Source organism: Danio rerio, chromosome 5 (genome assembly GCF_049306965.1).
Source record: "Danio rerio strain Tuebingen ecotype United States chromosome 5, GRCz12tu, whole genome shotgun sequence".
Lineage (NCBI taxonomy): Eukaryota > Metazoa > Chordata > Actinopteri > Cypriniformes > Danionidae > Danio > Danio rerio.
The window spans coordinates 38740420-38768146 of NC_133180.1; the positions used below are offsets into that span (position 1 = coordinate 38740420).

General features: G+C 34.2%; 3 protein-coding genes across 4 annotated transcripts; all 3 read left to right on the top strand.

Moving 5' to 3' along the window:
- Positions 1-491: 491 nt before the first annotated feature.
- Positions 492-2557, top strand: epd (ependymin). Its single transcript, NM_131005.2, has 6 exons — positions 492-614; positions 756-790; positions 1534-1668; positions 1784-1970; positions 2069-2153; positions 2233-2557. The coding sequence occupies exons 1-6, from the start codon at positions 527-529 to the stop codon at positions 2354-2356; spliced, it is 654 nt and encodes a 217-aa protein (NP_571080.1). The 5' UTR covers positions 492-526; the 3' UTR covers positions 2357-2557.
- Positions 2558-4114: 1557 nt separating this feature from the next.
- panx1b (pannexin 1b) lies at positions 4115-15760 on the top strand. Of its 2 annotated transcripts, NM_001100030.2 has the most exons (7): positions 4132-4364; positions 6724-6860; positions 8479-8678; positions 10882-11087; positions 11196-11506; positions 12954-13104; positions 14084-15760. In NM_001100030.2, exons 1-7 carry the CDS (start codon positions 4184-4186, stop codon positions 14164-14166), a joined length of 1269 nt encoding a protein of 422 aa, NP_001093500.1. In that variant the 5' UTR covers positions 4132-4183; the 3' UTR covers positions 14167-15760. The 2 variants fall into 2 exon arrangements, with proteins under 2 accessions (XP_073806899.1, NP_001093500.1); XM_073950798.1 differs by lacking the exon at positions 10882-11087 and having other exon boundaries at positions 4115-4364; positions 14084-15740.
- Positions 15761-17941: 2181 nt separating this feature from the next.
- ins (preproinsulin) lies at positions 17942-20936 on the top strand. The gene is made up of 3 exons (NM_131056.1): positions 17942-17978; positions 18078-18262; positions 20691-20936. The coding sequence occupies exons 2-3, from the start codon at positions 18085-18087 to the stop codon at positions 20837-20839; spliced, it is 327 nt and encodes a 108-aa protein (NP_571131.1). The 5' UTR covers positions 17942-17978; positions 18078-18084; the 3' UTR covers positions 20840-20936.
- The last annotated feature ends 6791 nt before the right edge of the window (positions 20937-27727 follow it).

Genomic DNA, 27727 nt, shown 5'->3' on the forward strand with positions numbered 1-27727 from the left:
CCTTTGAATTTTTTAGGTTTATTGCACAGTTTTATGTAATCTTACTTAAAGTGTGATTTCTAATAGAAGAGCTGAATGAATGAGGAAAGTACCAGATGGTGATTGTTTTCACACCTGCATAACCCACTTTTGTTTTTGTTTTGTTTAATTTTTTTCTTGATTGAGAAGTTTAGTCAGCATAATCTTCACCTTACATGAACCACAATCATGCGACATGACACCAACTGTCTCTGGTCCACCAGTATGACACCAGCACCCCTGAGCGCCGATCAGAGGCCGGATGGGGCGATTGTTTGTTGAAATGTACTTTTTTTATTTAGTGGACAGTCATTTGTGCCAATTTTCCAGCTTTCTCATTTGGGCTTACAATAGTAGGTGTTTTGAAACATCAGATGTTTATTCTATTGCTGGACGTCCAGAGGCAGAGGGGAGGGGGCATTTAGATGGGGTGCAGGGGTTATGTATAAAAGGCAGAGTCTGAATGAGGGTGGAAGTGTCTGGACCTGAAGAAAGTTAAAGAGCAACGATGCATACAGTCAAGCTGCTCTGTGTGGTGTTCTCTTGCCTCTGCGCCATCGGCTGGGCTTCTCATCACTCTCATCGGCAGCCATGTCGTAAGTGCTTAATTTTTTTTTAAAGTAGTTTCTTTAATATTGCTGCATTTTCTCAATTAAATTGGTCCAAAATGAGTATGACAATGTTTTTAAGAGGCTGCTGACAAGGCATAAATGTCATCTATCTCGTTTCTTTTACAGATTCACCACAGCTGACCAGTGGAACGATGAAAGTGGTGAGTGAACAACATTTTAAAGACATGATTGATGATTTTAGAAGTGCAATATTACTGTGCAAGAAGAACGCTTTAAAAAATGCTTTGTCTTGCAAACAAAAGCAAGGCCTGATTTATTCACTGATTCACTGTAAACAATCTAATTCAGTAAAGAGTGCACAGATTTTCCGATTGTACATAAACTACACCGTAAAATTATGGTTGTCTTAAATTTTGAAACTGGATCAATAAATTAACCTTATGAGTCCATTGAACGTATATTATGTTAAACTGACTTAAAACTGCTTGCATAACTTATACAATTAAGTTAGAACATGATTGTCTTGGTTTTATAAGTTGCAATGAACTAAAAACATATGTTGTCATGACTATGTAATCATATATTTTTTTACAGTGTAGGCTCTAGAAAATAAATGTCATTTCAACATACATTTGGGTAAAATATTTACAAGTTAACAAATGGGTTTCAGTTTTTTTTTATTTAGTTTTTGAAAAAAAAAAAAACAACCAAAGATGTAACCTAGTGATTGGGTTTGTCCATATTTTCCCCAAAACTGTGTTGAAACAACCCATCATTTCTTTTTTAAAGTTATTTAAAGTGTTAATATTTGTTTTACTATGAACTTTAACTTGCATTTACAAATGTTGTTTGTGTTTCAGAAACATGCCTAACACTAACCATTACTGTATAACTGAACACTTTCAATCTTCTCTTTTGTTCCACGTTCTAAACACACATTCAGGTTTCCACAGGGGGTCATGACCTTGCATCTGGAGAGTTCAGTTATGACTCCAAAACGAATAAATTTCGTTTTGTTGAGGACACCACTCACGCGAACAAAACTTCTTATATGGATGTGCTCATACATTTTGAAGAGGTGGGACGACTCAGCAACTCTCTCTCTCTATTCCTCTTCCTCTTTCAGCTTGTGACTCACCAGTTTTGTTGATGCTTTTTACAGTCAAAACATTAAAGAATTTTTTTTCGCACAGGGTGTACTCTATGAGATAGACAGTAAAAATGAGAGTTGCAAGAAGGAGACTCTGCAGTTCCGCAAGCACCTGATGGAGATTCCCGTTGATGCCACTCACGAGTCTGAGAGTTACATGGGTAGCCCCTCTCTCACCGAGCAGGGACTCAGAGTTCGTGTGTGGAACGGAAAGTTTCCTGAACTTCACGGTCCTTACTTTTTGTACCCCTATTCGGTTAATTGATTGCTTTTATGTATAAAAATTAAAGAAAGCATGTTTACTTTTTGAGTTTCTGATTTTTTTCAGCTCACTACTCTCTGTCTACCACCTCCTGTGGCTGTTTGACGGTCTCTGGCTCCTACTATGGCGAGAAGAAAGATCTTTTCTTCAGGTATTCAAACAGCGTTCTTTACATGTTATTGTTTCAGCTTTGTATGCCAGTCAGTACATTGTGCTGTTTTCTGCTTTAGCTTCTTCGGTGTTGAAACAGAAGTTGACGACCTTCAAGTATTTGCACCTCCGGCCTATTGTGAGGGTGTGTCATTTGAGGAGGCTCCAGACGATCACAGCTTCTTCGACCTGTTCCACGACTGAAGAAAACACACAAGATGACCTGCAAACTGCCAACAATGGCTACATACAATAATAAAAAGAGCATTTAATTACAAATATTTCCTGTATCCATCTCTCTTTCTTCAGAAAATGCTTGCACTTTCTATCTTACCTTCTTTTTTTGTCTTTTGCAATTTGTTTCTGCACTCTAATGAAGTCAATAAAGATGAGCTTTCGCTGAAATCCTTCTTGATGTTTGTTTGTAAATTGAAAATAATCACAAAGCTATGTGAACAAAGGGTCCTTCAAACAACAACAATTCTAAAACTTTGGAAAAAGGGAAAAAAGTTACTAAAAACTGCATACACAAAGGAAAATGAACAGAATTAACTAATAAACTAAGGGTGTTTTGATGTAACATACAATAGTTTAAATGTGTGTAATAATTGGATGGAGGAAAAAACTGAACATCACTCTTGATCTACCAGTTAGTTACTTGGTTATTTAGTGAATGAAGTGTTTGTTGGACTGTTTGTTTTGATAAGAAATCCTGTATATTAAGAAATCACACAGCTTATTTATCTGTGCTAAAGCCTTCGTTTTACTGTCTTTAGACTTTCTTAATATTAAACATAATTTCACTAATATCTGTTTTTGCAACGAAACTGTCTTTTAATCTGTGCAGATTAAAAAAATAAGATAAGACTTGTATAGGTGCCACGGTGGCGCATTGAGTAGCACGATCACCTCACAGCAAGAAGGTCGCTGGTTCAAGCCTCGGCTGGGTCAGTTGTCAATCCTATGTGGAGTTTGCATGTTCTCCCTGTGTTCGCGTGGGTTTCCTTCGGATGCTCCGGTTTCCCCCACAGTCCAAAGACATGCGCTATAGGTGAATTGGGTAAACTAAATTGTCTGTAGTGTATGAGCGTGAATGAGTGTGTAAGGAGGTTTCCTAGTGATGGGTTGCAGCTGGAAGGGCATCTGCTGCATAAACCTATACTGGATAAGTTGGCGGTTTATTCTGCCGTGGCGACCCCAGATTAATAAAGGGACTAAGCCGAAAAGAAAATACATAAAGACAAGTATACCAAAATTATTCATTAATTTAACACACTAATTTGCCATGAAGTGGTTTTGGATGGAATGGGGAAGTCTTAATAAATTAAATAAATGAAGTACATAAATAAATAAACAAACAAATAAGAATGGTGCTTATATAATGTATAAAAAACAATAATTGTACAGCAAAAAAAACTTATCATTAGGTAGGTGCATGAAAGTATCCCTCTCACTTTATTTATCTGTCTAATTTTTCTTTGCTTTTCTGTCCAACAATTATATTAAATTGCTTACAGAATATTATTATTTTTTTCTTTGAAAAACTAAATCAGTCCATCATTGCATGGTTTTTTGGCTAAAATGACTGAGGGTAGGGTGTCTGTGTAGGCATATATGTTTGGAGAAAAAAGTAAGTTAAATTAAGTTATTAATAAATTAAGTTATTAAATAGAATATTATGAAAAATAAGTATGATCAAAATTGGTTAAGATAAGTATAAATCAAACAAACCAAGTCATCAATAAATTAAAAACAAACAGCCTATTTGAATTTGAATAATTCAAATAAATGAAAATAAATATGTAGGCCTAAGTAAGATTGTAAATTGCTAAAACTATTATATAAATTATAAACGGAGTCACCAAAAACGATATAGCCTATGTCTTTTGTATGTCGCTCGAGGATGCTGCTCTGCTTCAGTTTCCCCTCAGGTTGTTTTTGTTGCTGGTTGGTGAACCGCGCACGAGCGCCTGCCCACCGGAACTAGCGGTGCACTTGACACATAATTGTACTGTACACTTCATCTTAACAATGGCTATAGCGCGGGTAGCGACTGAATATGTGTTTTCTGATTTCTTATTGAAAGAGCAGAGTGATTCTAAGTATAAAGGCGTGCGGCTGGAACTGGCCACAGACAAACTAGTCAGTTTTATCGCGGTCGGGCTTCCTTTGTTACTCATCTCACTCGCCTTTGCCCAAGAAGTCTCTGTGGGTCAGTAAAACCATTTTTATCATCGATACAGTGATTTCCGTAAAATGATTGAGTTTGGCAAATCAACTAGATAGACAGATGTGTTTAAACTTTAGTCGATATACTGACTTAAACAGATAAACCTGAAGCCATTTCTCGCTTTTGAGCTGTTCGCTGCTGCTTTAAACACAAAGACTGACAAATGTTGGAAGAAACTCGCTAAATAATCATTCACTTCACCGTCTTTAAACATAATATTGCTTGAATGGCGTGTTTGTTCACGGCTTATTGTACATTATTAAGGCCAATTGCTAATCGGGTTTGTCTGTAAATCCACAATGGGCGCGTCACTGCTGCTGGTGATGATGCGTCAAAACAGATATGCGCGTTCACGGGGAAAAAACATAAGCCAAATGCAGCAGGCGAATCTTTTTTTTTGTTTGTTTGTTTTTTGAGCCGAGGCCGTAGTGTTTGTCCCAGTCCACGACAAATTGAATCAGTATCACTTCATAAACCACTCAAACCACAGAGTTAAGCTATCTGTCTCCCTAAAGCACATATCAGATTGAGTGACTGATTTTAATCTAATATCTGCATGATATATTTAACTTCTAACTTGTTGCTTAAAAGTTTCAACATTGTCTATAACCACACTCTATTTTATGGCTGTCATCAGCCTGTTTTTCTTTTTAAACTATAATTATAAAACAAAACAGATATTGTACATTTAAATGGCATTTTTTGTTGTTGAAGACTTTCGTGTTTATAGACCTTATAGTTATTCCATATACAATAGTGCTATTGTAGTATTCATAAATGACAAATAGTACATATTACCATTGTACATTGCTGAAAAAATGGAACTGTTCAATAGATATTTGAGTTTTAGAACAACTTTGATGACAACTGATTTATAAAATGAACATATACAATTTTCATTATATAAATATGAACATATTTATTGACACTGACATCCCTTTTCCCCCCACCCCCCACTGACAAAGTCCAGAATTTGAGCCCTATATAAGCTCATTTGTTCTACTTCTGTGCTTTACCATCATGAATTGTAAAAATTTGAGATGAAAGAAGGCTTCATGAAGTTCATGAAAAAAATAAATAGATAAATAGATAATAATTATTATTATAATTTTAATTAGGTGGCCGAATGCTGACTGAGGAAAGTTTAATGAGCTGGACATTTTTTTACAGTTTTTATTTTTAAACAAGTTTTACCATATTCCTATTTTTTTTAAATGATGCATGATAATAAATTTGTATTTAAAAAAAAAGTTTTATAAAATAAATGTAAATTTTAAAAAAAAATGCTAATCTCATAACAATGTTTATAAAACTGGATAAACTTACAGTTTAAATCCAAATTTGTAAATAAAAACTTTGTAGGAAAAAAAGAATGGTGCGCATTTTGAGAAAAAAAAAAGTGTGGCTATGATCACCATCCGACAAGGTGATCCAGCAAAGATTAGTTCTTAAAATGTCACTAAAATGCATAATTTATTAGTTAATGAGGTGAATATTAATATTTTTATTATTTAATTTGGATTAATATAGTTATATATTATTATTATTCATTCATTTTCTTGTTGGCTTAGTCCCTTTATTTATCCGGGGTTGCCACAGCGGAATGAACCGCCAACTTATCTGGCATGTTTTTATGCAGCAGATGCCTTCCAGCCGTAACCTATCTCTGGGAAAATATTATTTTTATTATAATTTAATTTAATAAAATAATTAATAAAATATACATGGATTAATATAATTTATTCATCTGATTGTGATTGTGACACTTGCATGGCAATAACAAAAGTGCCCACCAAAAAAAATTGTGCATTAATTTTTCTCACCCTCATTCCAAAGAATGAAATAATGGAATGTTATTTGTATTTCACCTGTGGGACACAAAAGAGGAAATATTAAGAATTATTTCAATTCGTTTTTTGTCTAAACAATTTAAGCAAGTGCTCCAGTGTTGTTGGGCTACCAGCATTATTAAAACACCTTGTTTCGAAAGTAATAACAGCATTGGATTTTGGGTGAATTATTATAAAGTGTTAACATTACAGTTACTTTTGATAATGTTTCACATAATTATAAAACATTAGGTAGATTTTATAAGCCACGAAGGAAACATTTGCTTCCGATCTCCACCTAATTAGTTATTTGAAAGAGCTGCTCATAAACGTCTATTGTTATGAATTTGGAATTGATGTTTCAAACATTATTATCACACAGCACACATAATGCACTTTCCAAATCTATGCTGCAATAATGAAAGCAATGAAAGCAATTATTATCACATCACTCTTTCTTTCCCTTCAGCTAAGAAAACGACACTTTCTTGTGTAATTCCCCTGTCTTATAGGTACTCAGATCACATGTTTTCCTCCAACTAATTTCACGATGAGACAGGCTGCGTATGCGGACTCTTTCTGCTGGGCTGCAGTAGAGCATCACCCTTCAGAGAATGAGACCTACAGCGCCCCTCTTCATCTACATAAGGTAATGCAGGTTCGTTTTTGGGCGCACATGGACATCATGAGCAGCAAATTAAATTAAAACAGATTCCTGATAAATACCAACGTCTCCTTTGTTTTGTTTGTTAGAATCATTTTCTGAAATTGGTGTTGTACCATCACATGTAAAATTAATTTTTATCAATAATATTTGCAAAAGACAAAAATATTATTCTTCAACACAGCTAACATTTATTAAATATTGATTATTGGTTGAATGTAATATTTGAACACCTTGTCATGGAAAGCATGACGTCTATAGCCAGAAAAACCATTAGATCTTATAATGAAAAATTGTGATCACTTTTTAAAAAATTTGTATTGGAGGAGTAATTATTAATATACTAACCTAACACATTTTTTACATAATAAATAATATATTGATTTATTGATTACATGATACAAATTGTATTGATTTATATATTGATTAATTGTTTCATGCAAATGTTTAACTAATATAAATAAATATAGCTTGAGTTCAATACTAATCAGATATTTTTTAAAAATTGGTGATTTATTTATTTATTTATTCATTTATTTATTTTAATTGAAGTGAAATGTTAAAGGTTACCTATTATTCAAAAATCATTTGTATAAAGGTTTAGAACACAATTGTGTGACAACATAAAATTGTTAGCATCATGTTTTTTTGAGGTGATTCAACTTTTATCTCAAGTACTATACACAAAAAAAAAATGACTAAAATTTTAAGGCAACAAACTTCAGGACATTTTTGAGTCTACTCAACTTAAATTAAGTCAAGTGCAGTAATTAGGTTGAAATTTGAGTCAACTCAACAATTTTCTGAATATCAAATTTTTAACTGCATAGTTGACTTTAAATTTGAATCAACTCAAAAAAGCTTTGCAGCATGAGGACTAGAGTTTTCAGTTGAGTCAATGTTTTTTTTACTGTGCAGCCTGTACACTTTGATTGGCATTCTGCCATCAGAGTCATCAGAGAAGGGAAAATCCCACCCATTAATGACAATCTCTTTGTCATTAGCATAAACAGCCCTTAGTAAGAAGCAGCCATCCACCATAAGAGTTTTCACATGCTGAAGATAACATAAGCAACTGAGAGGATTATAAATGTGGAGTTTTAGGATGCACAAATGAAGACCGGAGTCTCCATAGACTGCCTTCTACTGACAGTCTTTTTTTGACATTCTCAGTTTTTTCATTCTAGTCCTGTTACAAATCTGCCACTCTACTGACACTGAGGCGTTTGTAACTCCTCCCTCTTTTGAAAAGAGGACTGGGAACACAATCTCATTTAAATTTAAAGTGACAGTCACCAGAACGGCCCAGTTTTAAATCAAAGCCTAAAAGAAGCAGTTTTAAAAAGTTATAAAAAATTATTTGTGGGGTATTTTGAGCTGAAATTTCTTATACACATTCTAGTGACGTTAGAGACTTATTTTAGCATCTTATAAAAGGGTCATGATGGGTTAGATTTATTGTGTATGTGAATTGCAATACTGGCACCCGTCACTATGTATTTTGTGTAATTGTAGTTATTGTAAGAATGTAACAATTACATTTTTTTTCTTTGCTTCAGAGACCTTCACAATTCTGATTATGCTTTTTCCTCTTTATCTTCAGTTCTTCCCTTATATCCTCCTTCTGCTCGCCATCCTCATGTATATTCCTGCTCTCTTCTGGCGCTTCACAGCTGCCCCTTCTCTGTCATCTGACCTCAGTTTTATCATGGAGGAACTCGACCGTTGCTACAACCGTGCCATTCGGCTCGCCAAGAGCATCACAACCAAACAAGACAAAGACATCGCTGAAGACCCACACAGGTGCAGCACACTGAATCTTTTCAAATCTCCATGACAACACGAAATTTCTGTTTCCAACTGCACAAAATGTTTGATTCTAAGTGGGTTGGTTGCTACACTCTGAAAATGCTTAAAACATTTGGGTAATATATGGACAAACCCAACCACTTTTTAAAGTGCACTGCCTACTAAAGTGAAAAAGTAAAGGAAACAATTAGAATGCCGATGATAATAGCTCCTAAAATTGTTCACAATGTAAAAGAATGGTGGAGTTTATAGCATGACCATAAATCATCATAATAATGGCACATTGTACAAAGTACAAAGTATCTTTGAGAAAGTTTTTTTTCAACAATAATGCAGCCATCTCTAAATCTGTTCTGTAGTACCTCAAAGAGCTCAAGCATTTAAAGCAGCAGACAACAAAACTGCCCAAATGCTATAATGGCATATCGTGTTAATGTGGATCTCAGTATGGTTGTTTATGTTTTTATTCTTGGTGTGAACGAACATTAAAACTGTCATTTGTTATTGTCAGTGCCACTATAGATTTTAAAATATGAATTTCTGCTAATTATTTAAATATGCTAAAACTTATATTTAGACTCTATTTTGAAATGTTTTTTTAGAAACATTTGTACTTTGTACTTCAAGAATTTTACTTAATGAACTTTTAAAAAAACACAAGTTTCAGATGTACAGTGGTTTGTTAATGAGGCCAGCTAGCGAAGTGCTATGCAGGTAAACCTCACTCATCTGACCTCAAAAGTTAGAGGCCTAGAAAAGCTAGAGGCCATGGTCTTTAGCCTTCTTGTTGGAGCAACTGACTCCCATACAAAGAATTGCTGGTTCAATCCTAGCTCAGAGTGGGTTGGGTGCAGTAGGATCGGTGGGTTACATGTGGGGGCTCGTCCGGGATGGGAGTAGACGTTTAGCAGAGGTCAGCTAGCGAAGTGCTATGCAGGTAAACATCACTCCTTTGGCCTCAAAAAGGTGCTCTAGTGACAATCACTAGAGACCATGGTCTTTAGCCTTCTTGTTAGAGCAACCGACTCCCATAACAAACCGGTCCGATCCTAGCTCAGCGCGGGTTGGGTGCAATAGGCAATTGGGATGGACAGAGGGGACATATCCCCACCAACATCCACCAAACACTGAAATGTCCCTACCAATAATTTAATCGACTTCAAGTAATGCTCTGTAAACATTTAACCAACACATGCACCAAGTCAAGTTTGCTACTAGTTCACCATAATACTATTAACCAAGGCAGTGCAATTAATTACAATTCAGTTTTGATTTTGGCCTCTGTGATAATGAAAAACAATATTACGGATAAAACAGTTAAATTGTATCACACAGCTCTAAATTTCTCGACATTCATACCTCCTCAAGGCCCGACTGCAGTAAAATCATGTTAATTGACTTTTGCAGCATGGTACAGGATTGTTATTTGTATTATTAAGTGTTTATTTGAAATGATTGAGTACTTTAATCATGTTTAAGTGCGAAACAAAATTTGTGCTGTTCAGTGCATGCGCTCTAGAAATGTATGTCCCTACTAATGTCAAGAGTAAATTTACACCCTTGGCAGTAGGATCGGTGGGTTACACATGGGGGTTCGTCCGGGATGGGAGTAGAGGTTTAGGGGGGTGAGTGTAACTGAGGCCAGCTAGCGAAGTGCCATGCGGGTAAACCTCACTCCTCTGACCTCATAAGGTACTCTAGAGGCCATGGTCTTTATCCTCCTAGTTAGAGCAACCAACTCATATACAAAGAATCCCCTGTTTGATCCCAGCTCAGAATGGGTTGAGTGCAGTACGACCAGAGGGTTACATTAAAGTCAAATGTGAAACATTGTTTTGGAATATTTTCATGTGTAAAAAGTGATCATGTATTTAAAAAGGGTTTCATATGAAAATGTTACAACACCACATGTTATATTTGTGTTTCATGAGATTTTCAGGATTCTTTTATTAAAAGTGCACTGAAATTTGCTCTATCATAAATATATGTGCTGAGATTGAGTTCTTGCATGCTATATGGTAGGCTTTAATAACCACTCATATGAAAAATCTTGCTGAGTCTTGCTGTGCAAATTCTTATATTTTATTCTACCATTCTTACATGAATTCCCTGAATCTTCTGCTGTTGTTTCACAAAATGTCTTTCTCTTTTGCTCTTCCTCTCTTCATTTGTTGCTGTCCTTCTCTCTTTCTCTCAGTGGTCTTGAATTGACTGAAGCTTGTTTTAAGTACCCTCTGGTAGAGCAGTACTTAAAGACAAAACGGTCATCGTGGGCTTTGGCTGCAAAATATCTGCTTTGTCGGGTTTTAACCTTCCTCACTTTACTGCTGGGCTGCTTTTATCTGACCTACTACATCTTTTGGGTGTCACCCAGCGATCAGTTCTCCTGCCATCTGCGCAGAGGTGTGTGTGCATCTCATACACTTCAGCTGTTAATGTGAGCGCGTGAGGGTGTTTACTTTGATGCTTTTCTGGGTGCTTTGATGCTTTTCTGTGTTTGTGTGTCTCCAGGTATATTAGTGAACCAGAGTGAAGTGCCAGATGTTGTTCAGTGTAAGCTGGTGGCAGTGGGTGTTTTCCGTCTTCTAAGCTGCATGAATCTGGTGGTGTATTTACTGTTAGTGCCGGCTGTGGTTTATGCCGGCCTTCAGCCTGCCCGTCAGCATCAGCGTGGTCAGTTCCTACGGCCATACCATTTGCTGCCGGCTTTCGGCCACGTGCTGGATCTGCAGCCTGCGACCCGTCGATATGATGACCTCAGCATCTACCTGCTGTTCCTGGAGGAAAACCTGAGTGAGCTGAAGAGCTACAAATGCTTGCAGGTTTGCGCATGTGTGCATTTGAATGTCTGAAATCAGTGCTTTTTAAAAACCTAATTATAGGTCAAATATGCACAAACACTGTGGGTTTAAGATGTCATTTAAAATGTAAATAATTTAAAAATGTCAATCAAAATCACCCAAATTTGGGTGAAAGGGTTAGTTCGCTCCAAAAAAAAGAACCCATTGTTTACTCACCCTTAAGTGGTCCTACTGTAGGTGTACATGACTTTCTTTGTTCAGACGAATCCTGTTTGTTTTATTTCAAAATAATTCCTGGCGTCAGCACCAATAGCAGGCCCGTAGCCAGCCTGGTGAAAGGGGTGGTTCTTTTTTCTCAAAAAGTGGACCTTTTTATACGCCCCATTCTCTTTTGAATTATGAAATTAAAATACTGCATTTTAGTGACATTTTAAGCATTATTCTGAATTAGTTTGTTAAATGGTCCTCATAACCACACTTTTTGACTATTTTAACCAAAATAGTATTCAAATCAATTTTAAAATGGGACCTTTTTATTGGTCATTTTTTGTTGCAAGTATACGGTCCAAGACTTACAATTCTATAAAAGTTTTTTGTAAATTGTTTTCTCCATTAAAAAACAATACAATAGTGAAATATGACTTCTCTTATGTCAGATTATATGTTTTCATGCACAGCTGGATGTTGGACTCATGAAAAGTAATTGTTTGCATTGCCCAAAACTGATTAGCTGAAGTCACACCGAAGCGACAGCCAATAGACGGTTCCGCTTAGTCTTAAAACCTTTTCGATGGCATTTTTCACTTATTATGATGGCATAGCAGTCAAAATAAGACAAATAAGCTCATGTATGGGACAAATTCTGGAACTTTGTCAGTAAGGGGTGGGTCTTCCGAACCACCCAAACCCCTCTGGCTACGGACCTGACTAGCTTCATGGGCAGTGTGCTGTCATGTATCGATATTATACTTTAGGTGTCCCGAGTATAAGACCTGGCTAGCAGGTCTTTCCTTAAACGAAACAAATATTCTGGCTTTCATGCTTTACAATGACAGTGATCAGGTATTTCTCCTTAACAGTCCAAAACAAGTCCAATAAAGCGCGTCCATCCATAATAATAAATCCTCACATGGCTCCCAAAGATAAACTAAGGTCTCCTCTATTGAAATTAAGATTTGTTATAAAAATATCTTAATTTTTTAAGTTTACAGACATTGTTTCATAGCTAATTGACAAATGCAGGTTCACCAGAGACTGGGTAAGATTAATTTATTTGTATTTTTACACTGATTGGATTTGACTGAACAAAGAATGTTATTAACAACTAAGATGACTTGAATGCGAGTACAATTTTTGGGTAAACTAACCCTTTAAAAGTACTTTAAGTGATATTTAAAAATAATTTCTGGTCAAGGTGTTATAGTGAGGTGCCTAAGTAAAGCATGCTTCTGTTGATCTGTGTTTACAGGTATTGGAGCTGCTGTCAGAAGGAGGGGAAGCAGCGTTTGACACCATGTGTTTGCTCAGGACTCTTGGACAAGTGAAGACTGACATGGTGGATAAAAGACAAGCTCAAACTGTCAATGGAAATCCAGAGATCGTAATCTCAGAAATAAAGGGTGAGAATGATTTGAGAAAGTGAAGAAAAGACTAGCACTAAATGATTTAAAGTCTTTAGGAGTTTAATTTAGGAGTTGCCTGCATTTTTAGGGCTCTACGAATAAGCTATATAATACAGAATGTCATGCAATTTCCGGAATTAGTACTGTAGTATAAACAATCAAACTGCAACATGAACTATTGTCTATAAATATTAATTAAAAAAATATTTATATATATATATATAACTACTATTTTAGTAATTAGTAATAAAAAAAATATTATTTAAAGTGCCCAGAAAAGCGCTATATAAATGTAAGGAATTATTATTATTATTATAAAGATGATTCCTTAAATTTACTAAGTTTTGTTATGTTAAGTGGTTGTAAACAATTTATTTGGGCTGAATTTAAACAAAAAAAAATGAAGTTGAACATTGCTAAATTTAACTAGTTTGTTTAAATTCAACCCATATAAATTGTTTGCAACAATTTTGAAGAAATCATTTATTCAGTGTACTAACTAATATAATAAAAAAAACTATTTAAAAAATGAAATTAATACAAAATAAATTATTACAGCATTTAATGGAAAAAAAAACTTTTTTTCTTTTGTTTTAATTTTAACAGGAATAAATTTGAATTTGAGAAAAAGTAAAGCTGTTGAATGTAGTTGCAAAATGTTCAGTTGTGGAAGATTAATAATTTCAATCCATTATACAAGCTTTTAAACCATTAAAGTTGAGTCTAGAAATTTTAAAACTGAAAAAGAAAGATGGAATTTTGGGGGGTGGGCGGATTTTTAATTAATGGGAAACTAAAACAGATTTCATAGTAGCCTACATTTGCTTAACAACTAATTTGCCACGAATATGCAACTACATTTGATACACGACATTGGTTTATTTAGAAAATAAATCTAAATTTAGTGAAACACAGTTTGATGAAAGTGTTACATTTTTGCTAAAACAGCTCTAATTAATGAGTGTTTTCTCTCTAGATGTCTCTGTTCTGCTGGATGATGGAGTACAGGCTGACAAAAGCTGCAGCTGTGTGAAGGATGTAAGACAAAGGGTTGTCTAACATTAACACACCCCTCAGTCAAATTACTGACAAAACCCCCCAAATCTGTTTACATTTAAAATGTAGGAAATATTATAAACCAATGCTTGAATTTTACACTGAGGTTATTTACTAATCTACTAACTGCAGAACTGAGCTGCATGTTGTTCTATGCCTTACGTTTATAACAACTGGATGAATGTTTTATAACTCAATGTAGTTATTACTATTTATAAGGTTCATGAAATGCTATTGTATGCATTATGACAGCAATGTTTACAACATATATCATATTAGGATGTCACTAGCAACTAACTTCTGCCAATGTTGCTTCTTGGAAACCAAAACCCTTAACAATGCCTGTAGACGACTTTCGCTGTGCTTATTTAAATGGCGGGTTTCATGCTCATTATGTACAATCTCATGTATGCATCCATCTTTTTACTTAAAATCTTTAGTTTCTTATTATTATTTGCGAGAGGAATTTGAGATCTGAAAATGCGTACAAAGCAGAAACAAAAACTGCAAAAAAATGTAGCTCCTGAGACGTATTTTGCTCTAAGAAATGTATATAGGGTTACGTAATCAGAATGAGTCTGGGTTGACATTTGCTCTGTTCTTCTCTGAGATAAACATCCACTTAGTTTCTTGTATTTTGGGAGATGAAGGTGATGAATTGGCATGTTGTAAATCCAACAGCTTTAATCTCTCATTTAAATTGCATGTGATAAACCAGACGTGTCGCCATGGAAATATAAAAATGATGTGTCAAAGGGTTATATTAAATATTGTTGAACATGCTCAATGTCACTTTAAAACCCTTTTAAAAGGGCTCGCTGCTGTGTTCATCTGCTTGCTCTATCAGGAGATGTGACCATATAAGGAGTTCCACTCTTCATGATGTCAGCTAGAGCCACACACACAAAAAAATCCAAAAGCATCATGTTCCCGATAGTATAATTCTTGACAAAGAAATACTGTCGTACATGCCAAATCATTTTTAACCCTTGGTCTATGGTTTACAGAAGAATCCAACTCTAAATATCTCTGAATACAGAAATTCCACGATATAATTTTCCCCCTTAAACATTCCAATGTACAGCATGAAAAAAATACTGTGAAGTCATCTATAAGTCATGTATTCATTATAAACTGTTTTTACATAAACCATTTGACTTAGGCGTATTATCTTGTATGCATCATGTGCTTGCAAAGTAATGAAAATGGGTTTGTTTCTCCAAGGCAACATCATAAAAACAGGGCAAAGACATATTAAGAGATATAAGAAGAGATATACTCATTTATTATGTCTTTTCTGATGCAGGCTAGCCCAGGGTAATAATGCTTCATGTAACCCACTGCCTAACTATCTAAAAGCAATAAATATGCAAACTATATTGTATATATAATGTATAGATGTATATTATATTTCACTGTGTTATGTAAAATATTTTGATTATTTAGTGTTTGTTTATGGACTTTTATGTAATTGTTGCTTTCATGTCTTGTTACTCCAAGTTCGTCTGAGCTGATATAGAGTTGCATGTCTTCAGAGGTAAGCACAAAGTTTGTCAAAGAAGTTGCAAATAAATTTCTTTTAAAAAATAAAACTAAACATTGGTACTTTTTAAAAACATAATTCTACAAGATATTATTTAATGGACTGCATTTGGGAAACAGGGTGTAGAATACAGGTTTTTAATGTGATATAATAAGGACTTCAACTGAACAGTTTCTCCAGAAAACTATTTTCTCTCTGCTACCATGAATTCATACAGCATTGATGTTCAGTTGGTATAAACAATGATTATATACTATAAAACAGCTTTATTAAAGGTTACATTTAAAAATATAATAGTTTTATCAATAATTTATTACTAGTTGTTTAATAATATCAGTTTAACAATAGATTTAATAATAGTTTTAAGAATAATTTTGTAGTTGTGCAAACATCACGTTTAAATATGCTAATGTGGCATTATTTGATTAAATTTGTGCTAATTTGCATACATTTAAGTATCTATTTTTTGAATATCTTGTAAGATTTTTTATTTATTGTCAAACCCGAATTTATTCATACCCCTGAGGTCTGAACAGTTTCAGGCTTGACTTTGTATATATACACAAAAAGAAATGTATGATCAGATCAGGCATATTATGTATGAACATATACCCCTGGAAAGTTTTATATTCACCTTTAGATTAGGAATTTATGCTTATGATTAAATCTGAGGCGCAATGTATGCTGGAGATGTATGCATCAGTGCAGGAGAAAACAGTATTTTGATATAACTGCCTTTAAAAATATGTATTGTATTTGCCAACTATAGATACAAATTGATGAAACGCTGTGAATGTTTTTGTCCACCAGCCTGCAGTGTTTCCACTTAAACTGATTACAAAACAAGAATTTACATTTACTCATCCTCTTGTGCAGAGATGCCCAAAGTAGGGCCCATGGGCCAAAGCTGGTCCATGGTAATCTTTGATTTGGTCCACCATCCCATTTAAATAGAGAGGGAGAATGATGGGAAGTTGGTAAGGGGTGAATGCCTTTGACAGAGATCGCCATTTTGAGGCTAACAAAACCTTTGGTTTCTTCAAGTAAGGAGCTACAAAAAGCCAACTAGAATTTAATGTTTTATTTAACTGTTGTAAACTAATCAAACTTTTAAAAAGTAAATATTGTCACTTGAAAGATAGAGGACAATGCACAAGACATCGGCGAGCAAATCAAGGCAAAGGTAGGAGCAGCTCGACTAATGTATTCAGCATTGAACTCTATTGTGTTATAAATGGGTATACTTATGTTTGTACCTTAATAAGTTCATTATATAATATTTAAAATGATACTGCATCATTAATTGATATGTTTTCTAGTTGTTTTTATATATTAGCAACTAAATTAGGAAATTATCCATAGTAAATTTAATGTAATATGATTTGTTATATTTAACTTCAGCCCACAGTCTAGTTTAGTTGTTGGTCCCTTATGAGAAAAAGTTTGGGCACCTCTGCTCTAGTGCTTGTAAACATTTTTGAGTATCTATAGTTGAACATGAAAGCATTTTTTTGTTTGTTTTTTAAGAAAATGAAGAAAGCTAAAAACCTGTATCCACTGACTTCCATTAAAAAAGCAAATACTAGGGATGTCTATGGTGTCTTTTGTGTTCAACAAATAAGCTAACAAATAGTAACTGCTGACAGAACATTACATTTTGTGTGAATTCCCTTAAATTGTGTTTAAAACTGTAGAGAAATCATCTAATAATAAGAAATTATCAAGAAATAAACACAAAATGATCTAATAGTATACTATAAAATCTTTCAAAATCCAGGCCACTACCCTATGACTAAAACCACACATATTAGGTTTTAAAAAAAAGTCACAATGAAGACGTCACAAACGTTCCTGAAGACTAATGACTCGTCTAACCCCATCTTACCTTCTGCTGTTTCACTCAAAGAAAAGCCACCAGCTGTCTCTGTGATCTGCTCATTCTGTGTAAACTTGTGTTCTCAACAATTAACAATTAACCAAAAGCCTCTGGAGCTGCGTGAGCATCACGATGTGTTTGTCTTCTGTGAGCGTGGCAGTGTCCACGAAGTCAATGTGAATTGGTTGGCCAAACACAGCTAATGTGGCATGTGTGATTGGACAGCCACTTAAAAGTGTTAAAGTGTGTTTACGCACAGGATTGGTTTTCCGCTGAATCAGGCAAAACCAGCAGAACCGATCTAAACTCGAGTATAAAAGTGAGTAGGAGATGCTATTCGTCCCAAAACATCTCCACCACCATATCCACCATTCCTCGCCTCTGCTTCGAGAACAGGTGAGTGTCGAGCGGGATGGTAAATCTACAGAGAATGCGGAGTGTAGCTTGTGTACATGTTTTTGATTAACAGAGATTGTATGTGTGTGTTTGTGTCAGTGTGACCATGGCAGTGTGGCTTCAGGCTGGTGCTCTGTTGGTCCTGTTGGTCGTGTCCAGTGTAAGCACTAACCCAGGCACACCGCAGCACCTGTGTGGATCTCATCTGGTCGATGCCCTTTATCTGGTCTGTGGCCCAACAGGCTTCTTCTACAACCCCAAGAGAGACGTTGAGCCCCTTCTGGGTAAGAAAGTCAAGTAGAGGTGTTTTGACAGTGGAGTAGTAACAGTGGAGTTTTATCATTTTTAAATCCAATTAGCGATCTCCAACTCTGGCAAGAGCACTTTTAGTTTAGTTTAGCGTAGATCATTGAATTGAATTAGACCATTAGCGTCTCGTAAATTTTTTTTTTTGATAATTTCCCTATTGAGTATATAGCTTGAAAATGATAACTTTACTATTCTTTATTTACATTGTGGACTAAGACCAGTGGAAATGAAATGTTGCTGCTTTCTACACTGTAAAAAGCGATTAGTTGCCTTTACCTAAAAAAAGAGAGTGAACTCGTTGCCTTATAATTAAGCAAACTATGTGCATATTATAAAAGTTAAGTCAATGGGTTTTCTGACTTTTTAAAAGTAAAATCAACGGTCACACTTTATTTTGATGGTCCATTTGGTAAATTGCTTCTACATGCCAACTAACTCTCATTAGATTATATGTAGACAGGTTGGGTTTAGGGTTAGGGTTAGTGTAAGTTGACATGTACTTGCAAAGTTTCTTATAGTCAGTTAAATGTCTGTTGAAGGAGCAGTATCAACAGATAATAAGCAGACAGTCTACTAATACTCAAATGGACCATCAAAATAAAGTGTTACCAAATTAACTTGTTGCTTTTGCGGTTGGTTTACTTACTTTTTTAAAGTAAAGTTACTAATCGATTTTTACAGTGTAGGTTAATATCATTCTAGCATAATAATAAAGTAACTTTGCCACTGTATCATGGCTGCAGCCATGGTTCGACAACAAAGTAACTTGCCTAGTTAGCCTAATTAATCTCCACTGTAAAAATATTTGTTAATTAAAATGTAAAAGTTTTTGGTTGATTTATGAATTGCATTATGGGATGTTGATCTCTGCTCTGCCGCATTTTGATGTTAAATATTCAACTCCACAGTTCAACAAAGTGACTTTTGTTGACGTTTTAGTAGTTTCAAATAATATAATGTACAGTTGAAGTCGAAGCTGAATTATCAGCCCATCTGCTTATTTTTTTCCCCAATTTCTGTTTAACGGAGAGAAGATTTCTTCAACAAATTTCTAAACACAATAGTTTAAATAACTCATTTCTAATAAGTGATATTTTATCTTTGCCATGATGACAGTAAATAATATTTGACTAGATATTTTTCAAGACACTTCTATACAGCTTAAAGTGACATTTAAAGGCTTAACTAGGTTAATTAGGTTAACTAGGCAGGTTAGGGTAATTAGGCAAGTTTTTGTATAACGATGGTTTGTTCTGTAGACTATCAAAAAATATATAACTTAAAGGGGCTAATTATTTTGGCCTTAAAATGTTGTTTAAAAATTGTAATAACTGCTTATATTCTAGCCAAAATTAAACCACATAAGACTTTCTAAAGAAGAAAAAATGCTATCAGACATACTGTGAAAATTTCCTTGATCTGTTAAACATCATTTGGGAAATATTGAAAAAAGAAAACTAATTTAAAGAGGGTTTCATAATTCTGGTATAAGTAATACATAGAGAAATAAGTTTGTAAAAGAACAGAAAATGTACTGGCAGTTTATTGCAAGGTGTTTGTATCCTTATACAGTATATACGACACTGACCCCCACGACATAACTATAAGAAATGTTAATAAAAGTCACCTTAAAAACCTTTTCAAGGTAAAAGTTGTTTGAAGAAAGACCAAGGTCTCATAATGCAAAATAAACGGGGAAATACAATAAAAGACATATATCACAAATTATGCAAAACTGGTAATGTACAGATAATTTTAGTGTAGAATTTTTTTTTACTGAACTACTAAAAAGATACTACTATCTTTCAAAATATTTAGAAAATATCTAATATAATGGCAAAACAAAAAAAAAAGTAAGTTATTAATTTAAATTTTTTTTTTTTTTTAAATCTGTTAAAAATTTATTTGGAAATAATTCAATTTTAATAACTACACTAAAAACTATATGGACAATTAGTCCTGACAACATATGTTCTTAGGTTATTGTAACTTATTAAACTAAGTTAATCATGTTCTAACTTAATTTATGCAAGCAGTTTTCAGTTTTAAGTCAGTTTAACATAGTATAAGCTCAATGGACTCATAAGGTTAATTTGATTTAGCTTAAAAATTTAAGGCAGACAGGATTGTTTTTTTACAGTGGGATAATAATTACAGTCTTAAACTATGTAAAGTTTAGGCAATCAAACTGTTTGAGTTTTGATTTTTTTTTCTAGCAATTTGCTATTACATGTTTGTTAATCTTTGACTTTGTTAGAAAAAAGTGTAACTAAAGGCGATATATTGAACCCTGAATAGGTCTGATTTCATTGTCTGTGCAGGGAACTACAAAGAGCCAGCAGTGGTAGACTAATATTAAGCTAGACTAATGTCAGGATTTTCCCTATTGTTGTGTTTTTTCAGGTTTCCTTCCTCCTAAATCTGCCCAGGAAACTGAGGTGGCTGACTTTGCATTTAAAGATCATGCCGAGCTGATAAGGAAGAGAGGCATTGTAGAGCAGTGCTGCCACAAACCCTGCAGCATCTTTGAGCTGCAGAACTACTGTAACTGAAGAGATTTGCCCACCGCCAATGCCAGAAACACCTGTTTGCACACAGGCCTTAATGCTCTCCGTTTGTTTTTACAGAAAAAATAAAACTATCAAATGATGCTGGAGTTTTTCTGCTACATTGCAGTCTATATTTTCAAAAAAAATCAGCTATTTAAATGAGAAAGAAATGCAGAGGGAGTTTAAATTTGTGTTAAACTGTAATAATCAACATTATTTACATATGTTTAGTTTTGTAAAAAGTCTATACAGAGTATAGGCAGAAAATATTCTCGAAAGCAACACCAATTTGTGTTCTCAAAGCAAAACCACTGATCCATTTTGCAGTGGTGTGATCGCAAGATGATATCATAAAGTAGTATCCCAAATAATGTAATAATGATAATAACAAATTAGTACACTCATTTTAATGAACATTTTTTTTCTTAAAACAAGCTTTGTATTTATATTAATATGATGAACTTATGGAATATTAAAAGTATACTTTAGATTTGACACTCAATAGAAACTCAGTTATTGTAAACATCTATTATAAATAAGATGCTGACCACTATGGGTGTGAATATATGCAATATAATCATCACAGCTGATAGTAAACATACAGTAAATGTATAACCATTCAAAACTTTAAAGTTATAGTTTATAAAATGTATATTTTTAAATATAATATTTTATAATAATAATTATTTATTTATTTATTTAATACAGTTTTTTTTATTCTGCAAGAATGAAAACAAAAATCATTACCCAAAACGTATTCTACTTTTAACTTTCGATCTGAAAATTCAGAGTTACCATCACAGAAATGCATTGTGATGCATTTCTTTCAATCGTTTTAAAGTTTATTTTGTTTAAATAAATGCAGCATTTGTGAACAAGAAATTAAAAAACATCTTTAGTAAAAGTCATTAACATTATTAGCCCCCTGAATTATTAGCCCCCCTGTTTTTTTTGCCCCAATTTCTAAAACATTTCTAAACATAATAGTTTTACTAACTCATTTCTAATAAGAGATTTATTTGATCTTTGCCATGATGACAGTAAATAATATTTGACTAGATATTTTTCAAGACACTTCTATACAGCTTAAAGTGACATTTAAAGGCCTAACTAAGTTAATTAGGTTAACTAGGCAGGTTGGGGTAAATAGGCAAGTTATTGTATAACGATGGTTTGTTCTGTAGACTAAAAAAAATATAGCTTTAAGGGGCTAATTTTGATCTTAAAATGGTGTTTAAAAAAATAGAAACTGCTTTTTTTCTAGCTGAAATAAAACAAATAAGACTTTCTCCAGAAGAAAAAATATGATCAGACATACTTTAAAAATTTCTTTGCTTTGTTAAACAAAATTTTGGGTAATATTTAAAAAAGAAAAAAATCAAAGGGGGATAATATATATACACCCACAACAGTTCTTTTCTTGAATCTGATTGGCTAATAGCTGTGCGATATTCTGCAAATAACAGCACTACTACAGCCTCACCCTGTATAACACAAGAACACTCAACAGTTTGACAAATATTGCTGCTGTTGGACAACATAAAGTACTTTTGAGGCTTTTTTAGAGGCTTTTTTATTCATTCATTTTCTTGTCAGCTTAGTCCCTTTATTAATCCAGGGTAGCCACAGCGGAATGCACCGCCAACTTATCCAGCAAGTTTTTTTTACGCAGCGTATGCCCTTCCAGCCACAACCCATCTCTGGGAAACATCCACACACATTCACACTATGGACAATTTAGCCTACCCAATTCACATGTACCGCATGTCTTTGGACTGTGGGGGAAACAGGAGCACCCAGTGGAAACCTACGCGAAGGCAGGGAGAACATGCAAACTCCACACAGAAACGGCAACTGAGCCGAGGTTCGAACCAGCGACCCAGCAACCTTCTTGCTGTGAGGCGACAGCACTACCAACTGCGCCACTGCCTCGCCAGCTTTTTTAGTAGAGAATGTAATTGTTTAGTTGCAGCTATGCAGTTTATTTATAAGAATAGTGCCTATTTTTATATATTTATAATTTACAAACATCAGATTCAGTCAGAGGTGGGTAGTAACGAGTTACATTTAGGCCTACTTGAGTAAAATTATTGGGTAATGAGTACTTTTTTAGTACATTTAAATATGTGTGCTTTTACTCAAGTAAATTATTAGAGAAAAATCACCCTCTTCGCTACATTTGGCGGCGTTCTTCCGTTACTGCCAAGGAAAAAAAATATATGATTCATATTACTTGTTTGCAAATATTGGAGAGGTTGTGTTGCGAGAGGTTGCTATAGAGATGCGTGTCCGCTTTCGGTTAGAGCGCGCGCGCCTTTTGAAATAATGGCTGAAGTCTAGGAAGACGTAAGAGTTTATACTGTGGGCCCGCTCACCATCTGCGGTTCCGTGAGGGACAGTCACACTGTCCCTGCAGTGAGTTTATCGGACCAGGTCACCCAGCCTCAAGTTCAGTCTATGTTTTTACTCCAAGATGTCAACAAGAATAGTTTCATAATGCGATGCACGCCTCGAACTGACATATACATGAGTTACAGCTCCGATCTGAAAAAAAAAAAATACGTGGTAAGTGTCAATATTAACCATATTTTTAGACCTTATTAATGGTAACTATGGGATAACTATAAAATAATGGTAACTATAAAAGAAACTGCTTTTTAATGGAATAACTGCCCAGCACACATTAGTCATTTAACCATTTAAACATAAATTTTTAACACACAATTGCTTTAACAGAAAGATATTATCCACACATTTCTATAGTTTTAATATGTCATTTTAATAACGGATGATCTTTGCCATGACAGTACATAATGTTTGAGTTGATATTTTTGAAGATCCTAGATATTTCGTCACCTTAGAATTAAGGTTCTATCTGACATTTTTGTTAAAATTGATTTATTAACAGATAGAACCTTATTTCTAAGGTGACGATTTTTCAAGTGACATTTAAAGGCTTAACCAGGTTAATTTGACAAGTTATAGGGTAATTAATGGTTTGTTCTGTAGACAATCAAAAGAAATATTGCTTAAGGGGCCTAATAATTATGAGCTTAAAATGATTATAAAACATTAAAAACTGCTTTTATTTTTGCTGATATAAAACAAGATCTTCTCCAGAAAAAGATACTATGAAAATGTGTATAATATATATATATATATATATATATATATATATATATATATATATATATATATATATATATATATATATGAAAAGTAACTAGTAACTATTTACTTGAGTAATTTTTCATCAAATACTTTTTTACTTGTACTCGAATAACTTTTAAGATTGTTACTTTTACTTGAGTAAAAATTTCCGCAAGTACTTGTACTTGAGTATAGGTCTTGGATACTCTACCCACCTCTGGATTCAGTGCATCAACTGCCATCAGCCTGTCTGACCAGACCAAAGAAAGTGACGGTTGATGTTTCTCCACAAGATGGCTACAGAGACTGCATAAAAAGTGCTTGGGGGAGAACAACTGCATTATCTCAGCAAAAATGTCAAACAGCTGAACAAATCAGGTAAGTGTCGCTCTGAGTCGATCTCTCTTTTTGTATTTTGTAGTGCTGTATTTATGCCACAGAAACTGATAGTGTTTACTTTGCTCTAGCCTTTTGTGGTTATTGTGAAATCCCGATTGCAACAGAGAAATAGTGGGAAATCTCTGTAGACTGATGGCATTTTATGACGTTTAGCCTTATAATATTAAAACGTGAGCAAAAATCAGCTGTTTTGTTGTCACTTTAGATATTATACTAGAGAGTCATATAAATACTAGCTCTAAGGTGATGTTTGTGAACTCCCAAAGGTTTCTGCTGTTCTGACGTCAGTAGCAGATGTGAATGAATGGTGGAAGAAAGTAACGGTTTTTGAGAGTCTTTGTGTTTGATTTTGTTTTTATACACATAATTATGACATCAAACTGTTGTATAAGCGCAATATCACACTCATAGCAGTGCGATAGGCTGTATATCAGCACTAGTGGGGGGCACTAAGGCACTCGGCCTATGGCCACGAGCCAACACACACCTCCCACCAGTGCCAATATACAGCCATAAAGCACTCCTACTCGTGTGATATTGCTCATATATAGCCCTTACAAATCCTGGAGAGACCATCATATCAGTGGAATGTCACTCCTAAAGAAAACAAAACAATGAGAACATCGTACATGTAACAAAACTTCATTTATTGTCCGTCATCATTTATTTAAAGCCCTCCTGACCCTCTTTCATTACAGGATCATTTTGCAGTTTTTTTTTCTTCTTCTTCATAATTAAATACATAATCAGACTCATATTTGGAAATACTGAAAGCAGCAAAAACCTCCCTGTATAGATCTTCGGTCATGCATGCTACTATACTAACACCATAAAAAAAGCTTAAATAAGAAGCAAGAGACTAAGCACCAAGACTTTTTTTTATCATCTTTTGTTCATATATGAAAGAAACAAGTTATGCTTAACTAAAAGGCAGTGTGTTTCATATTCCTAACACACAACCAGGCTGTCACTGCAGTAACTCTGAAAAGTCCTTGATTTGAGCTGTACAAATACACCAGGTGAGCCACGTCCTTATAGACCCACTGTCAGCGAAATATCTCCTCAAAACCTTCTTTAAAGCATAACGTAAATGTTGTTTCTTTTCAACATGAAAGGAAGTAAACCAACTATTCACAGCGGAAAGAGCTGCTCAGCTAATAAATATAAACTAAAGGCACCAGAAAGAGGATGAAAATGGGTGGTGTGTGTGTGTTTGTGAGTCATTTCTCACACAAACTAGACCACATAACAAAATAGAGTAGCTATGAACAGGCTCATACGTCGCTTACATTAAAAACGCAAACAAAAACAATATTCAATCTCTAAACATACCTGCTAATAAACTTATGTCCACAAGAGGGCAGCAGAACATTCATTTATTTTGAATGATGGACTTCAATTAGTTAATACGAATGATCACTTTATGGTTACATTAACATTAGATTTTTTTGACAGTAGTATGAAACAATGTAATGTAGAATAGTCAATAAAGGCTCTGATAAAGAAAAAAATGTTTAGGGTTTATGCTGAAAATGGTTTGCACAAAAAACTGAATTTGCTGTTATATTACTCACCCTCAGATCAATATGAAAGTGACTTTCTTCTTCAGTAGAAAATGAAACAAGATTTTTAACTGAAACTGTGGTCCTTATGGAGTCACTTAAAGCCATTAAATAAGCTTTAAGAGTAAATAAAAAGTCAAAACGTATGCAAAACAAGATGCATATCTGTGGCTCCTGAGAATAATTTGAAGTACTATAAAAGTGATGTTCAGATATTATCACATGTCAAAAGAATCAGCAGAAGCTGTGGATTTAAGGTAAATATGTTTTTATAATGTTCACTTTATTGCACAGACTTTTTCCACTTCACAAGACCTCAATCAAGTGTGTCATCAGGAAAAACAGATGCTAATTATTATTTATTTGACTGAAAGTGCTGAAAGGCATTGCCTTGCATTTTATGAATCACCAAGAACCACAGTTTTAGCTGAAACATCGTAGTCATAGTATATCTTAGTTATCCTATATAATAAAGCAGATGCAAAATGAAAAGTTGCTATTTTCTAGACTGCACTCTAAAAATTATGTTTGTCATTTGTTTGAACTAGAGCTGCACAATATTGGAAAAATCTAACATTACAATATTTTTTTTATTTTGCGCTATATATATTGAGATATGAATACAATTTCATCAGATGACTTAATCTCTATTTGGAAAAAAAAGGATAATGTTATATCAATTGGAAGGATTCGTTGTGCGATATCGATGCTAAATCGATTTATTGTGCACTGAAATTTTTTTTTGCTGCATGTTCAAACTATAATAAGAGTTTTTTGGGGGGACAACTTAGCTGTTATATGTTCAATCAATTTAAAATTGTACAAACCTACAACTTAATCAATTTGCATTGGAACAACATGAAGAGGTCATGTGGAACCCAGCATTGTTTAGTGTGCAGCTCTAGTTTCATATACTTATTTAAAATTAGCTAAAACAACACATATTTTATTTTATTTTTGGGGGGACAACTTGACTGTTTTATGTTTAATCCATTTAAATTAGTAAAAAATAATAAGTTAATTTAATTCCTTCATGTTGTCTCTACACAAATGGATTGTGTGGAACCCAGAATTTTTAAAGTGTATGTCGAGAAACTATACTCTTATTCCAGTGTAATAATCAATACAGTTAGCTGCAGCAGGCACAATGATATTACGCAGTGCCTGCAAATAGCCCCAGTTATGTAAAAGCATCATGTAATATCATTGTGCCTGCTGCAGCCATGGTACAGCAGCAAAGTTTCTTGTTTACCACACTGGAATGAGAGTCTAAATTCTTCTGATAGCGATATCACACTAGAAAAGAGCAACGTTTTGTTCTACATAGGTTTTAGTACATGATGTAACTACAGAACGCTCAAGCTCTAAACAAAAAAAAAATATATATATTTAAACACTTTTATTGAGGTGAAGTTGCTTTTATATTTGCACATTTTTACTTTTACATTAATAAAAAAATTTCAGAACAGTATTCTTTGCAATGTTTTTTGAAATTTGTTTAGGGACATGCTAATGGTCTAATATTTGGGAGTCCAAATTCTGTCCTGGAGGGCCAGTGTCCTGGAGAGTTTATCTCCAACCCTAATCAAACACACTAGAACCAGCTAATTAAGCTCTTACTAGATATACTAGAAACGTCCTGGCAAGTGTGTTGGAGATAAATTCTCCAGGACTGCGCATGGGCACCCCTGGTCTAATATGATTCCATGATTTATGTTGAGCTAAACATAGTGTATCTGCCTGACGTGGAGATATGCTAAATCAATAGATTCAAAACTGT

Bases quoted from the DNA above. Each gene is read 5' to 3' on its own strand.
- epd (NM_131005.2), top strand. From the start codon at position 527: ATGCATACAGTCAAGCTGCTCTGTGTGGTGTTCTCTTGCCTCTGCGCC. The intron at 791-1,533 runs GTGAGTGAACAA...ACACACATTCAG, and splicing joins CCAGTGGAACGATGAAAGTG to GTTTCCACAGGGGGTCATGA. The intron at 1,971-2,068 runs GTCCTTACTTTT...GATTTTTTTCAG, and splicing joins AAAGTTTCCTGAACTTCACG to CTCACTACTCTCTGTCTACC.
- panx1b (NM_001100030.2), top strand. From the start codon at position 4,184: ATGGCTATAGCGCGGGTAGCGACTGAATATGTGTTTTCTGATTTCTTA. The intron at 6,861-8,478 runs GTAATGCAGGTT...CTTTATCTTCAG, and splicing joins CCCCTCTTCATCTACATAAG to TTCTTCCCTTATATCCTCCT. The intron at 8,679-10,881 runs GTGCAGCACACT...TCTTTCTCTCAG, and splicing joins ATCGCTGAAGACCCACACAG to TGGTCTTGAATTGACTGAAG.
- ins (NM_131056.1), top strand. From the start codon at position 18,085: ATGGCAGTGTGGCTTCAGGCTGGTGCTCTGTTGGTCCTGTTGGTCGTG. The intron at 18,263-20,690 runs GTAAGAAAGTCA...GTGTTTTTTCAG, and splicing joins AGACGTTGAGCCCCTTCTGG to GTTTCCTTCCTCCTAAATCT.